This window comes from Biomphalaria glabrata, chromosome 14, assembly GCF_947242115.1.
Source record: "Biomphalaria glabrata chromosome 14, xgBioGlab47.1, whole genome shotgun sequence".
Taxonomy (NCBI): domain Eukaryota; kingdom Metazoa; phylum Mollusca; class Gastropoda; family Planorbidae; genus Biomphalaria; species Biomphalaria glabrata.
The window spans coordinates 34,153,986-34,171,013 of record NC_074724.1 but is presented as its reverse complement, the minus strand read 5'-3'; the positions used below and the strand labels follow the sequence as shown (position 1 = coordinate 34,171,013).

At 36.5% G+C, this 17,028-nt stretch overlaps 4 protein-coding genes across 4 annotated transcripts; 1 reads left to right on the top strand and 3 right to left on the bottom strand.

Annotated features, from left to right (window-relative positions):
• The first annotated feature begins 2,255 nt into the window (after positions 1-2,255).
• On the top strand, positions 2,256-2,801 carry LOC129922740 (uncharacterized). The gene has a single exon (XM_056009686.1). It carries the CDS (start codon positions 2,256-2,258, stop codon positions 2,799-2,801), a length of 546 nt encoding a protein of 181 aa, XP_055865661.1.
• A 180-nt stretch (positions 2,802-2,981) lies between these two features.
• Positions 2,982-3,521, bottom strand: LOC129922739 (uncharacterized). Its single transcript, XM_056009685.1, has one exon. The coding sequence runs from the start codon at positions 3,519-3,521 to the stop codon at positions 2,982-2,984; it is 540 nt and encodes a 179-aa protein (XP_055865660.1).
• Positions 3,522-3,607: 86 nt separating this feature from the next.
• On the bottom strand, positions 3,608-3,931 carry LOC129922738 (uncharacterized). The gene has a single exon (XM_056009684.1). It carries the CDS (start codon positions 3,929-3,931, stop codon positions 3,608-3,610), a length of 324 nt encoding a protein of 107 aa, XP_055865659.1.
• An 18-nt stretch (positions 3,932-3,949) lies between these two features.
• Positions 3,950-4,360, bottom strand: LOC129922737 (uncharacterized protein PF3D7_1120000-like). The gene has a single exon (XM_056009683.1). It carries the CDS (start codon positions 4,358-4,360, stop codon positions 3,950-3,952), a length of 411 nt encoding a protein of 136 aa, XP_055865658.1.
• Positions 4,361-17,028: the final 12,668 nt, after the last annotated feature.

Here is a 17,028-nt window from a genome sequence, read left to right as displayed (position 1 = left end):
TCTTAAATACAAAATCCTTGAAATTGAAAATATAATTAGCTTACAATTTAAGGAAGAAAAAGAAAAAGAAAAACACTTCAAAGAACGCTATGGTAGAGAGATTCTGCGAACACTGTTAAAATTTAATGAGAAAAGGAAGTAACATTGTAGACTATCGAGTTTATCTGGTTATTTCCCTTGTTGAAGTGTGACTACCACTTCGAACGAAGCGGAAACCAATGTATTATCATCCATAAAGTGGCGAAGTCCACATCTCGACATCGCTAATTAATGGGATATTATTTTTATGTCATGTAAGCTCTATTAGGTAAGTTCACTGAACTATGATATGTGTGACTATGAAAAGTGACTTTTACGCCCAAAGTGCCCAAAGATCCCGAAATAAAACAACCCAATCACCAGGATTTGAACCCCGGATTCCGGTTCGGAATCCAAGCGCTCTAGCGCTCATCCAGGAGATCTACGTAAGTACGTTTAATTTGAGAGATGGAACCTTAACGGCCTTATTATCACCGTAAGCATGTCTCTGCACTTGATCTTTAAAATTTGACTGGAAATATATTAACAACATTACAAATATAAAACAGCTGTGACTCATCTTGCTTCAGACGGTCTACATTCTAACAGATTCTACCCAGAAAGTGAAGTGATGTCTCCTACTGAGGTTATTTACATTATATAAACGTTGTTAATAATGTCCTCTCTACTTGGTCTAAAAAGCTACCATGAAAATATTTTTTTTCTTCGCGTTCCCCTTCTTCAATCTTCGCATCCATCTAATATCTGCCCCCTTTATAACGCTTTATGCATAGCTGATATAGACCAGAAACGGAAATATGCTAATGGGCCTATCAGATCACAGTAGTCTAATGGAAACTTCACAGGTTACGTAATAAGTGGAGCTGGTTTTTAAAAGTACATATACTCACCGACTCTGATGGTGCGCATCAAGCACTGTTCAACACGGGTTAAATAAAACATGTTGATTCTACAGGAAAGACTGTTGTAGATTCGGCTGAAGGGATCTGCAGGTTATGGGAATCTCAAATGTCTGGAGCTAAGTGTTGTCCTGCGTGATAGCAGTCAACTGTTTGGAGGACCTGGCGCGACACTGGGAAGACGGATTTCGGGAGTCAGTTATATAGATCGGTCTCAAACAAGGAAATCCTATGCCGAACTGGAAGTCGAACACTTAGTGAGGCTGTGACAATGCGTCGCATGAGGTTTGCAGGACATGTTCTCCGACAAAATGAACTACGCATACCAAGAGTTGCGATGACATGGAGGCCAATACGAGGAAAGCGCAAACAGGGACGTCCTCGTATAACGTGGCGCCACACTTTCATGGAGGACCTCAAAACAGTGGACACCAGGTGGGAGGAGGCTTCAGACATTGCCAATGACAGATCTTTATGGAGACAGCTTGCCGCCCGATGCGCCGAACGGCGCGGGAGGACCTAAGTCTAAGTCTATAACTTTAAAGCTGTTTCACTATTCTGTCTTTATAAAACCTTGTACTTACACTTTTCTCAGGATTTATGGTAATTATAACTATTGTAGAATCTAATTTTTATCTCCCTTCGTAGAAGGGACTTTTAAATAATCTTTAACTATTTAATTAAAATTTTCATTGAACTCCGATACGCTTAGTTGGATTGTGTTAATTGGATCAAATTGAGACTCGATCGTTTGGTCATAATAACCTGTAGGACCGATTACAAGTCCGTTGGCTAAAAACGTCTTACGAGAAGCCCAGCAATGTTCTCATGTCCCGCTGACCGGCATTGCTTTCAATCTAAGTGGAGAATAATCATCGGATTGATGCTGAGGTCAAGTTTGTAGCCACAATCTTGATTAACTAACGGCTCCTTTACCAACGAGTCTATTTTGGCCTTCCAGTGTACTCGCGACTGAAACGTACCTATTTGTTGCAGTATCTTCATCGTGTCCATTTGTTCCTGGATCTCAATTCTTAATGTGTGTATTTGTTCCTGGATCTGGCATCATACGGTGTCCATTTGTTTCTGGATCTTGCATCTTAAGGTGTCCATTTGTTCCTGGATCTTGCATCTTACGGTGTCCATTTGTTCCTGGATCTTGCATCTTACGGTGTCCATTTGTTCCTGGATCTTGCATCTTACGGTTTCCATTTGTTCCTGGATCTGGCATCTTACGGTGTCCGTTTGTTCCTGGATCTTGCATCTTACTGTGTCCGTTTGTTCATGGATCTTGCATCTTAAGGTGTCCGTTTGTTCATGGATCTTGAATCTTACGGTGTCTATTTGTTCCTGGATCTGGCATCTTACGGTGTCCATTTGCTCCTGGATCTTGCATCTTACGGTGTCCGTTTGTTCCTGGATCTTGCATCTTACGGCGTCCGTTTGTTCCTGGATCTTGCATTGTACTGTGTCCATTTGTTCCTAGATCTTGCATCTTACGGTGTCCATTTGTTCCTGGATCTTGCATCTTACGGTGTCCATTTGTTCCTGGATTTAGCATCTTATGTTGTTCATTTGTGCCTGGATCTTGCATCGTACTGTGTCCATTTCTTCCTGGATCTTGCATCTTACGGTGTCCATTTGTTACTGGATCTTGCATCTTACTGTGTCCGTTTGTTCCTGGATTTAGCATCTTATGGTGTTCATTTGTTCCTGGTTCGTGCATCGTACTGTGTCCATTTGTTCCTGGATCTGGCATCTTACGGTGTCCGTTTGTTCATGGATCTTGCATCTTACGGTGTCCGTTTGTTCCTGGATCTTGCATCGTACTGTGTCCATTTGTTCCTGGATCTTGCATCTTAAGGTGTCCATTTGTTCCTGGATCTGGCATCTTACGGTGTCTATTTGTTCCTGGATCTGGCATCTTACGGTGTCTATTTGTTCCTTGTTCTTGCATCTTACGGTGTCCATTTGTTCCTGGATCTTGCATCGTACTGTGTCCATTTGTTCCTGAATCTGGCATCGTACTGTGTCCATTTGTTCCTAGATCTGACATCTTACGGTGTCTATTTGTTCCTGGATCTGGCATCTTACGGTGTCCATTTGTTCCTGGATCTTGCATCTTACGGTGTCCGTTTGTTCCTGGATCTTGCATCTTACGGCGTCCGTTTGTTCCTGGATCTTGCATCGTACTGTGTCCATTTGTTCCTGGATCTTGCATCGTACTGTGTTCATTTGTTCCTTGATCTTGCATCTTAAGGTGTCCATTTGTTCTTGGATCTGGCATCTTACGGTTTCTATTTGTTCCTGAATATTGCATCTTACGGTGTCTATTTGTTCCTGGATCTTGCATCTTACGGTGTCCATTTGTTCCTGGATCTTGCATCGAACTGTGTCCATTTGTTCCTGAATCTGGCATCGTACTGTGTCCATTTGTTCCTGGATCTGACATCTTACGGTGTACATTTGTTCCTGGATATTGCATCTTACGGTGTCCATTTGTTCCTGGATCTTGCATCTTACGTGTCCATTTGTTCCTAGATCTGACATCTTACGGTGTCTATTTGTTCCTGGATCTGGCATCTTACGGTGTCCGTTTGTTCCTGGATCTTACATCTTACGGCGTCCGTTTGTTCCTGGATCTTGCATCGTACTGTGTCCATTTGTTCTTAGATCTTGCATCTTACGGTGTCCGTTTGTTCCTGGATCTTACATCTTACGGCGTCCGTTTGTTCCTGGATCTGGCATCTTACGGTGTCCATTTGTTCCTGAATCTGGCATCTTACGGTGTCCATTTGTTCCTGGATCTCGCATCGTACTGTTTCCATTTGTTCCTGGATCTCGCATCGTACTGTGTCCATTTGTTCCTGGATCTCGCATCGTACTGTGTCCGTTTGTTCCTGGATCTCGCATCCTACTGTGTCTATTTGTTCCTGGATCTGGCATCTTACGGTGTCCATTTGTTCCTGGATCTCGCATCGTACTGTGTCCATTTGTTCCTGGATTTAGCATCATATGGTGTTCATTTGTTCCTGGATCTTGCATCGTACTGTGTCCATTTTTTCCTGGATCTTGCATCTTACGGTGTCCATTTGTTCCTGGATCTGGCATCGTACTGTGTCCATTTGTTCCTGGATCTTGCATCTTACGGTGTCTATTTGTTCCTGGATCTCGTATCGTACTGTGTCAATTTGTTCCTGGATCTCGCATCGTACTGTGTCCATTTGTTCCTGGATCTCGCATCGTTCTGTGTCCATTTGTTCCTGTATCTGGCATCGTACTGTGTCCATTTGTTCCTGGATCTTGCATCTTTCGGTGTCTATTTGTTCCTGGATCTCGCATCGTACTGTGTTCATTTGTTCCTGGATCTCGCATCGTACTGTGTCCATTTGTTCCTGGATCTTGCATCGTACTGTGTCCATTTGTTCCGTAATATTGCTTCTTAATGTTCTTTTGAATATAATATTTACACTAATTCAAGGGGACTAATTAGTTTATATACAGAACCAACTTCTGAAGATCCCACACTGCACCGAGTTGAAGCACTGAAACTATATACTCGATTACGCCACATTGGTTTTCACCCCTTTCTGCCTGGTAAATGAAGAGTTAAAAAACAAAGATTTACTGCTGCAGGGGTAAACGACTGTATAGAAAATGCGAAAAACATGCATATACTTTAACCCTGCCTGACCAAGTAAAACAAAGGAAGTTTAGGCCACGCGCTTTTACACCAGCGTAGCTCATTTCTGTTATGCCTGGATAGAGAACAACATCGGGAAGATAAGTTAACTTAAGACTACTTTGTGTTAACTGTGTGTTATATTAAAAGAGCATACATTCTTCTATAACTATACACCTAATATAACATCTTCTGATTGCATAAAAAAAAAAAAAAGGTAATTGAAGTTTAATAATAACAGGCTAGTGAAGCACAAATTAAGGAGAGAAAGAGTTAAATAGATTTTTACATGTAAGGTTTTTTAAATGTAATTGTGTAGTCTGGGAAATAGAACTAAAAATATTTGTTCATTAGAAACATCTTTTTATTTTCTAATTAGCCTAGTTAGAAGCGATGAAAGAAAGATAATCCATGTGTGAAGTTGTAGTTAACATTAATTGAGTCATCTCCATCTGCTTTCTACTTTTTCACCATTAACTTCTAGGTTGATTGTATAATAATTGACTTCTAGGTTGACTGTATTATAATTGATTAGAGTTAAATATAAGGTTTTTCGAATGTAAATGTGTAGTCTGGGAAATAGAACTAAAAATATTTGTTTGTTCATTTGAAACATCTTTTTATTATCTAATTAGCCTACTTTGAAGTGATAAAAGAAAGATAATCCATGTGTGAAGTTGTACTTGACTTTAATTGCGGTGTCTCCCTTTTTTCGCCATCAACTTCTAGGTTGAATGTATAATCATTGACTTCAAGGTTCAATGTATAATAATTGACTTCCAGGTTGAACGTATAATAATTGACTTATAGGCTGACTGTATTATAATTTACTTCTAGGTTGACTGTATAATAATTGACTTCCAGGTTGAACGTATAATAATTTACTTCTAGGTTGACTGTATAATAATTGACTTCTAGGTTGACTTATAATAATTGACTTCTAGGTTGTCTGCATAATAATTGACTTCTAGGTTGACTGTATAATAATTGACTTCTATGTTGACTATATAATAATTGACTTCTAGGTTGACTGTATAATAAATGACTTCTAGGTTGACTTATAATAATTGACTTCTAGGTTGACTGTATAATAATTGACTTCTAGGATGACTGTATAATAATTGACTTCTAGGATGACTGTATAATAATTGACTTCTGGGTTGACTGTATAATAATTGACTTCTATGTTGACTATTTAATAATTGACTTCTACTTTGATTGTATAATAATTGACTTCTAGCTTGACTGTATAATAAGTGACTTCTAGGATGACTGTATAATAATTGACTTCTGGGTTGACTTATAATAATTAACTTCTAGGTTGACTGTATAATAATTGACTTCTAGGTTGACTGTATAATAATTGACTTCTAGCTTGACTTATAATAATTGACTTCTAGGTTGACTGTATAATAATTGACTTCTAGGTTGACTGTATAATAATTGAGTTCTAGGATGACTGTATAATAATTGACTTCTGGGTTGACTTATAATAATTGACTTCTAGATTGACTGTAGAATAATTAACTTCTAGGTTGACTGTATAATAATTGACTTCTAGGATGACTGTATAATTATTGACTTCTAGGTTGACGAGACACATGTTTATACTTTCACGCTCTAATGATGGCAGCCTGGTCGTGCGGTTTGCGCGCTGGACTTTCGTTCGGATTTATCGACTGTCGAGGGTTCAAACACTACCCGCTCCCATCCCCCGGTGTCCTGCGGGAGGTTTGGACTAGGAAGTAAACTATCTTCAACTCGGAAGGAACATCCGAAACATGTAAAACATTTTACAAACATTTTACAAGTGTCACAAATTTAATACAATTTGTTACAATAGACTAAGTATGTTATCAGTGACACTAGTGTCCACTCTAGACGAGAACACACGCCGCTGTTACCCTCGACTACACTTAGTGGCGACACGGGGAATCGTAAAAGTGGTGAAATGTATCAGTTCCAATAGTAGTCAGTACACATTGTGATAGCTGCTATTGTTCTAGTGCCAATATTTATAATGATTCAATATTGATGATTATGTTTTAATATTAATCATCTTTCCTATATATATTTATTTATATAAATATTTATGTATGTAGGTCACAGCTGGGGCTGCATAGCCACGGGAAATACTACATTCCTCATTAATCCTCGGATCCAAAGACAAGACTTACGAGCCGACTCGCGGCGTAGCATACGCGCCCCCCCCCCCTCTTTTTTTTACTGAGCCTCGCTCTCTGTCAAAGCGAAAGTTACGTGGAGTAACTCTAGTCCAACTTGCAGAAATAAAAGAGTTATCTTTTCATGACTTTTCCATCGTAGTGTCCCGGTTGGGCCAGCAAGAGAATTATATTTAGAGATAGATATATAGAGTCACTAGGCAGGGAAATATAAAACGATAAAATACACTGAAGAAACTTCTGGACTTTTTTTTTTCTTTCTTTTAATGAACTCCTTCTAAACATTAATTCAAATAATTCACAATACAGCATTACTTACAATATATTCTTACACAATCGATGAACTACAGAAACTCACAATGTAATGGCATGTAAATCTATTGATTGAACTGAAAACTAAACTGTCCTATCTTCTTGACATAGACTTTACTTTCACTTCAAATATATTTACAACTTATGGACCTGCTATGACTCAATGATTTCACAAGCTCAGGGACGCACTACATCTACAGGACCCGTTACAACGCAAAGAAATTTTAAAACGCAATGACCGGCAATTACTCAAGGGCCGCTACTACTCCAGGACCCCGACTAAATCACTTTTCCCCAATTATTATCTTTTTAAATCGTATTTTTCTAGAATCCCATAAACTTCTGATCTATTTATTTCTATCAGCTACGACCTTCTAGAAACTGACGTATGCCACTTTTTCATGCATTCTTTATCTGATTGGTTAATTATAATTTACACTGAGATTTCTGTGACCTTGCTTTTGACACAAACCTCGCTACTGAAAAAAATAGAATAAGGTCACATTATAGGTTCATATCATAAATCAGCAATCAGTACTCATTTGCAAGGAGTACACATTACTAATCAGTACACAAGTTTAATTAGTGCGCATTTGCAATAAGTTTACATCGCCAATCAGTTCATTTCACTAATCAGTACATATCACTAGTCAGTTCACATCACCAATCAATACACATCACCAATCAGTACACATCACCAATCAGTTTACATCACCAATCAGTACACATCACTAATCAGTACACAAACCAATCAGTACACAAACCAATCAGTACACATCACCAATCAGTACACATCACCAATCAGTACACATCACCAATCAGTACACAAACCAATCAGTACACATCACCAATCAGTACACATCACCAATCAGTACACATCACCAATCAGTACACATCACCAATCTGTTCACATCATCAATCAGTACACAAACAAATCAGTACACAAACCAATCAGTTCACATCATCAATCAGTACACATCACCAATCTGTTCACATCATCAATCAGTACACAAACAAATCAGTACACAAACCAATCTGTTCACATCACCAATCAGTACACATCGTCAATTAGTACACATTCCCAAACAGTTCACAAACCAATGAGTTCACATCACCAATCTGTTCACAGCACCAATAAGTTCACATCACCAATCTGTTCGCATCACCAATCTGTTCACATCACCAATCAGTACACATCGTCAATTAGTACACATTCCCAATCAGTTCACAAACCAATCAGTCACATCACCAATCAGTACATAAACCAATCAGTTCACATCACCAATCAGTACACAAACCAATCAGTTCACATCACCAATCAGTACACAAACCAATCAGTTCACATCACCAATCAGTTCACATCACCAATCAGTTCACATCACCAATCAGTTCACATCACCAATCAGTTCACATCACCAATCAGTACACAAACCAATCTGTTCACATCACCAATCAGTACACAAACCAATCAGTTCACATCACTAATCAGTACACAAACCAATTAGTACACATTACCAATCAGTTCACATCACCAATAAGTTCACATCACCAATCTGTTCACATCACCAATCAGTACACATCGTCAATTAGTACACATTCCCAATCAGTTCACAAACTAATCAGTTCACATCACCAATCAGTGCTAAAACTAATCAGTTCACATCACCAATCAGTACACATCGTCAATTAGTACACATTCCTAATCAGCTCACATCGCCAATCAGTTCACATAACCAATCAGTTCAAATCACCAATCAGTGCTTAAACTAATCAGTTCACATCACCAATCAGTGCTTAAACTAATCAGTTCACATCACCAAACAGTACACATCACCAATCAGTTTACATCACCAATCAGTTCACATCACCAATCAGTTCACATCACCAATCAGTTCACATCACCAATCAGTGCTTAAACCAATCTGTTCACATCACCAATCAGTACACATCGTCAATTAGTACACATTCCCAATCAGCTCACATCACCAATCAGTTCACATCACCGATCAGTGCTTAAACTAATCAGTTCACATCACCAATCAGTGCTTAAACTAATCAGTTCACATCACCAATCAGTGCTTAAACTAATCAGTTCACATCACCAATCAGTGCTTAAACTAATCAGTTCACATCACCAATCAGTGCTTAAACTAATCAGTTCACATCACCAATCAGTTTACATCACCAATCAGTGCTTAAACTAATCAGTTCACATCACCAATCAGTTTAAATCACCAATCAGTGCTTAAACTAATCAGTTCACATCACCAATCAGTGCTTAAACTAATCAGTTCACATCACCAATCAGAACACATCACCAACCAGTACACATCACTAATCAGTACACAAACCAATCATTACACAAATCAATCAGTACACAAACCAACCAGTACACAAACCAACCAGTCACAAACCAACCAGTACACAAACCAACCAATACACAAACCAACCAGTACACAAACCAACCAATACACAAACCAACCAGTACACAAACTAACCAGTACACAAACCAACCAATACACAAACCAACCAGTACACAAACCAACCAATACTCAAACCAATCAGTACACAAACCATAGGGCACGCATAACCATTATCTTATCTTTTATAATACAGACGTTACTTCAAAAAAGAAGATGATTACGTCCTACGCGTCATGCATTTAAATATGCATATTAACCAATGACCTAAACAATGACCCAATAAGTTCACATCACCAATCTGTTCACATCACCAATCAGTACACATCGTCAATTAGTACACATTCCCAATCAGTTCACAAACTAATCAGTTCACATCACCAATCAGTGCTTAAACTAATCAGTTCACATCACCAATCAGTACACATCGTCAATTAGTACACATTCCTAATCAGCTCACATCGCCAATCAGTTCACATAACCAATCAGTTCAAATCACCAATCAGTGCTTAAACTAATCAGTTCACATCACCAATCAGTGCTTAAACTAATCAGTTCACATCACCAAACAGTACACATCACCAATCAGTTTACATCACCAATCAGTTCACATCACCAATCAGTTCACATCACCAATCAGTTCACATCACCAATCAGTGCTTAAACCAATCTGTTCACATCACCAATCAGTGCTTAAACCAATCTGTTCACATCACCAATCAGTACACATCGTCAATTAGTACACATTCCCAATCAGCTCACATCACCAATCAGTTCACATCACCAATCAGTGCTTAAACTAATCAGTTCACATCACCAATCAGTGCTTAAACTAATCAGTTCACATCACCAATCAGTGCTTAAACTAATCAGTTCACATCACCAATCAGTGCTTAAACTAATCAGTTCACATCACCAATCAGTGCTTAAACTAATCAGTTCACATCACCAATCAGTTTACATCACCAATCAGTGCTTAAACTAATCAGTTCACATCACCAATCAGTGCTTAAACTAATCAGTTCACATCACCAATCAGAACACATCACCAACCAGTACACATCACTAATCAGTACACAAACCAATCATTACACAAATCAATCAGTACACAAACCAACCAGTACACAAACCAACCAGTCACAAACCAACCAGTACACAAACCAACCAATACACAAACCAACCAGTACACAAACCAACCAATACACAAACCAACCAGTACACAAACCAACCAGTACACAAACCAACCAATACACAAACCAACCAGTACACAAACCAACCAATACTCAAACCAATCAGTACACAAACCATAGGGCACGCATAACCATTATCTTATCTTTTATAATACAGATGTTACTTCAAAAAAGAAGATGATTACGTCCTACGCGTCATGCATTTAAATATGCATATTAACCAATGACCTAAATTGCACAATGTTTACTAAATCTTTTCATTTTAGATCAATACTAATTTATTGAAACTGTTGAAATTTATTTAGTAAATTTTCTAGTGTTGGAAATATTTATCGGATTTGTGTTTCATATCTGAGAAAGTAATCAACCAATTTTAAAACATTAATTTAGTTTTAATTATTTTATAATTGAAATATAGATAGAATATCGCTTACTATACAGTGTAGAAATACTAGAAATAATTATACGTTTTGCATTCATTTTGGACCATCCACTCCAAAGGGGAAAATGATGAAATAGTATTAACAAAATGAAATATTTTTACTATTCCTCTAATCAGCTTGCAATTTCTTCATCGGCAAAACATGGACACGGATTTTGAAAACGGTTCTAACGATTTTTCTAGAAATCAGACAATTGTGTATACCTCTGTAAAAAAAATCGATTTGACCGCTGTAATTTAAAAAAAAAAATTAAAAATATTAAAAATACAATTTGATATGGAAGTCAAGACATTTTATATCTTGGACACGCATACGTCAGCTGGTATTCCCGAATGCTTTCATGATTAACGAGTAAAGTAAATATATAGTCGTTTATTTTTGCGAACCATTTTTAAAAGTCTGGATCTATAGACATATCCAGGGCCGGCCTTAGGGCACTGCAACCTATGCGGCCGCAGTGGGGGCCGCACTTTCATGGCTCACTGTAGTTGTAAATTATTAAATTACTTTTTTTTTAGGGGGGGGGGATGGGGCGGAGTAAAAGAATTTAAATTTTTTACAAATTAATTGTGAATGGTCATTAATAGAAACGTAACCTCTCTTACAAAGGTTGGTTGACTGCATAAAGGAGGAATGGTCTTTTATTTTTGTTTTATTGTTTATGCTTGTTAAATATATTTTTATACTAAGAAAATTGAATGAGATGAAATGGAATACTCTAATTACCATATATGAGTTTCTTATTTTATAATTGAAATAAGCACTGTCATTAAAATTCATATTGTATCTAATAACAAAATATTTTATAAATATGACTTTCTGACAATCCCTCTGTATAAAGGGATGTATTTATAACTTATTTAAATGTCTTATGTTACCTCCTATGAGGAATTAAAACAATGAAACCTACTCACAGATACATTAGAGCGAGGTGGCGCTCAAGAACATTTAATTTGATAGGGGATCTCAAACTTTCATTTGCAGGTATGCCCCACGGGACCCATCCAGCATGCAAAGCGGAAAATTTGAACTAGCTAAAAGTTGGCTATGGCTGCAAAAAAGTGTACTAATCTTCTTAGTCGACATATTGATATGTGTTTAATTTGTAACATATTGATATGTGTTTAATTTGTAACATATTGATATGTGTTTAATTTGTAACATATTGATATGTGTTTAATTTGTAACATATTGATATGTGTTTAATTTGTAACATATTGATATGTGTTTAATTTGTAAAGAATGTGTGATGTTTAACAAGATAAACGACAATCATGAAACAATGCTCAATTGTGACAGCATTCGTGGCTCTGGTCGTAAATTACATTTTAACTCTTTCTCTCCGTAATTATTTACCACATTCTGGTGGAATCAACGTTGGTATCGTCAGTTAGGAGAGAAAGAGTTAAATGACTTCCAGGGAATGTTGGCGTAATGAAAATATTTTCTAAGATAAGTCAACAAAATGAGACGGCGAAACTGTCGCTACAAAAACCTTAAATGCTAAAAGTGGGGGAAGAAATGTATCATAACGCTAAATGTAACACGACGCTAAAATGCTAGAAGTGGTGGAAGAAATGTTTCACGGCGCTAAAATGCTAGAAGTGGTGGAAGAAATGTTTCACGACGCTAAAATGCTACAAGTGGTGGAATAAATGTTTCACGGCGCTAAAATGCTAGAAGTGGTGGAAGAAATGTTTCACTGCGCTAAAATGCTAGAAGTGGTGGAAGAAATGTTTCACGGCGCTAAAATGCTAGAAGTGGTGGAAGAAATGTTTCACGACGCTAAAATGCTACAAGTGGTGGAATAAATGTTTCACGGCGCTAAAATGCTAGAAGTGGTGGAAGAAATGTTTCACGGCGCTAAAATGCTAGAAGTGGTGGAAGAAATGTTTCACTGCGCTAAAATGCTAGAAGTGGTGGAAGAAATGTACTGTGACACTAAATGCTGAAAGTGGTGGAAGACGTGGTGGAAGAAATGTGACCTAAAAAGAAGAATGCAGCTGAAAGCTTGAAAGCTGAGCTTGTCAATTGTAGTCAAACTGAATTTCCATTAGATTGGATCAATAAAATTATCTTATCTTTTCTTATCTTATCTTATCTTAAACAATCAGCTTGACAACATCAAATTACAAGAAAAGGAAAAAATTCATTTCATAGATCCATATTGACTTAAGAGATAATCTTCTTCCAAGGGAAATTACCAGTGAAAAGGACCAACAGCTAACCATGTCTTTCCTCAAAGCAAGAATTATTTAAATTCCCAGGCTCTTGAATGATAGCTTTAATCAAAGATTTGTAGTTTTTTTTTTGAAAAGTAAAATAGTCTCTTCAGAGATCCATTGGCTGTTCATGTGTCCAGTGCAACGACAGACCTGAAACCGGCACTGATTGACTTTCAAAACCAGACTTCCCTATTTGACAAACCGCAAAACATACAATTGATTTCTATGCAGTGTAAACATTAACTTTCCAAATCTTCTTTACATGAGCGTTATGTTTGACTTCCATGTTTTCAGTTTTCTAAGTAAAACATTATTCTTTATAAAGCAATCTTACGTTAATGTTTCAACCTGAGGTATTTCAGATACAGCCTGATACACAGAAGAAAACAACCAACTAATTACTACTTAAATTATGCTTGATACAAAGTATTACTGATTAAAATGACATCTGCTGTTTCATTTCTATTTTCTGCGTTGATGTGGACCGCGACAAAAGTTTTGGGAATTTATTTGGCCCACGAGAAGAAGAAAGTTGAGCATCACTTTTCAAAAAAATTAAAATTTTTCATAAGCAAGGTTAATTTAATTCTTTTTTACTTCAAGGAAAGAACCCAATACCTATTTCTTGAACACACACACACACGCGCGTCAGCGGATATTCCCGAAAGTATTCATGATTAGAAAATAAAATAAATAAATAGTCGTTTATTTTTTACACCATTTTGAATGGTATGTTTCATTGACATATATATACTATATCTAGACTGGACATGGAAATCTTTTAAAACTAAAAAAAAATGTGAAATTTTTTTTAAAAGTTGAAACAAGGCGTTGTTTTGTAAAAGTAGTTAAAAAAAGTAAAGTTGTTTTTTTTTTCAACCCTAACCTATGTAACATATAATTTAATTTTTTAGATCTAGATCTAGTAATTGAACATCAAAAATAAGAGCACTCTCGTCTCGTAATTATTATTTTGCAATTTTTAGATAGATAATCTAGAAAAATCTATATAATCTTATCTTATCTTATATAATACAGACGTTACTTTAAAAAAGAAGATGATTACGTCCTACGCGTCATGCATTTAGTCTCTGCATATTAACCAATGACTTAAATTCTGCCAAGTCACTGGTTTTCCTGGCTAGCTCAGGCAAACCACTCCATGCTCTAATAGCACTAGGGAAGAAGGAGCATTTGTACAAATTTGTCCTAGCATATGGGACGAGGAATGTGCCTTTATCTTTGTGTCTTTCTGAGTATTTTATTAAATTTTGTTTTTGTATTTGAAGATTATGGTTCAGTGTTTTATGTATAATTGATACTTTACTTTTGAGCCTTCTGTCCTGAAGGCTTTCTAAATTTAGTGATTTTACTAAAGGTGTTACTCTATTTACTATCTATTTACATGTGCATAAGATGATTTAAATCAAGAGACATGAATAATTTCGATCTAGGATTTTTGAAACATTATCTCAATGGAATTTAACAGGAAATGGCTTTGTTTCATATATTGGCGTGAATATATAGGTCTGTGATTAATAGCCCATTCTAAAGAAAATCCGAGAAACGATTTTGCATTATTTCTAAACTTTGAAAACTAAAGATCATTACTGTTCTAAGATTGATTGTGGCGACTTCCCTTAGAGCTTGAAATAGAGTTACGTACATAAAAATCTATGTATATAGGTCTGTGAATTCATCTATCGCGGATAAGAATTTGTTTGTTTCCGGTTTCTAGATTTAATATACAAGTCTATGGTCTGAATCTATAGACCTATCATTCGAATTTTAAATACTCAGATTTAGGCATTCGCTTAACCAGGTTTCTTATTATAGAGGGGGGGGGGGATAAAAAATGTCCAATTTTTTTTAAAATGTATTTTCATTAGTTATTAAGGGTAAAGTAAGCTCTCTTAGAAAGGTTGGTTGACTGTATAAAGGATATATAGGAGAAATGTTTTTTTTTATTTTTTTTATTTTACTTGTTAAATATATTTTTTATACTAAGACAAATAAATAAGTTGAAAAGGCCTGTTCTTATAACCATATATATGTTTCATTATTTTGAAATTGAAATAAGCCCTAATATGTACTACTATTAGTAGTGAGATATATGCAGAATGAACAACCGAAATTTTTGAACTTTCCCTGTTATAAGGGTGATACTATATCATATGAATAGCTCCTATGTTATTTCCCATAGAAGTTTAACACAAGAATCTTACCACCAGATAGATTAGAGCAGGGGTTCTCAACCTGTGGATCGCGAAGGGGGTCACCTAAGACGATCCAAAATATGGATTGTTATTGACTACTCTTCTAATGCTGTATGTGTGTGTGCGGGGAGGGGGGTCGCGGCAGAGTGGGGGATTGTAAAAAGGGGTCGCCGAGCATAAAAGGTTGAGAACCGCTGGATTAGAGCGAGATGGAGCCCAAGAACATTACTCACAGATACTATATTTAATCTTTTCAGTCTGTGGTGATTATAACAGAACTCCAGGACCTCTCGGTGTCAACTGGTGGAGATAAGCTGTCCCAGGGACTTCATTGGAGAAAAACTATCGCCAGACCAGACAAAATGGAAAGAGTAATCAATCTTAGATTAGATCTAGTCCTCTAAGTGCCTCATGAGCTCACTGCAATGCTTTTTGGCGTCAGTCTTGAGTTGACGACAAGTGAACATCTGGAAACCGTACCAGTCTGTCCACCCTTGGTGCACACCAGTGCTGTTCAGCGTGCGATATGAACGGACTATTTAGATTAGCAATGACACAGTTGACTCACGCGTAATACTCCTTCTTCCCCAGTGCTATTAGAGCATGGAATGGGTTGCCTGAGCCAGCCTGGAAAACCAGTGACTTGGTAGAATTTAGGTCATTATTTAATATCCACGACTGAATGCATGACGCGTAGGACGTAATCATCTTCAACTTTGAAGTAACGTCTGTATTAGATAAGATAAGATAAGATAAGTCAAAGGAGGAACAGAGCGATTGTTTAGTTTTGATCCGCCTAGATTTTTTTTTAGGGAATAAACATTTTTTTTTATAAATGTTTAACATTCCGTCGAGTTTGCAGCTTTACCGTTTACTTGTTTTTATTTATTTCAGGGGAGAGTAGATATAATATTTAATATGCATATCTCTTTTAACAATAGAAACTTATATTCTGATATATCTTTTATAATAACTTATATAAATTTTTAAATAAGTTTGTTTGCACTTTTTAATCAGTCAAATTTAATAACATCTTTTTGGTGAGGAAGATATTTTAAAAATATTGTGTCTTCAATATGATCTAACCATCAATATTTTTCAATATTTTACTATTCAAATTATTGAAAAAATTTGCTTTGTTTACTTCCGGCATATAAATAAATCAATGTTATTAATTTTAGATCATTCCTGTCACAGGGGTGTAATGATTTTAATATTGAGAGATTAGACACCATTACAAAGTATATTTTTAGGTTAATCTCTTAATTGTTTATGATTTAATACTTGTGAATTATGATAACTTACAAATAAAAACATATTAAAAAAAAGCCCACAAAAGAGGCAAGATGGCCCATAAAAGAGGCACATAAAGCCCAAAAAAGAGGCAAAGAAAAGAGGCCCAAGGATTCCCAAGATGAT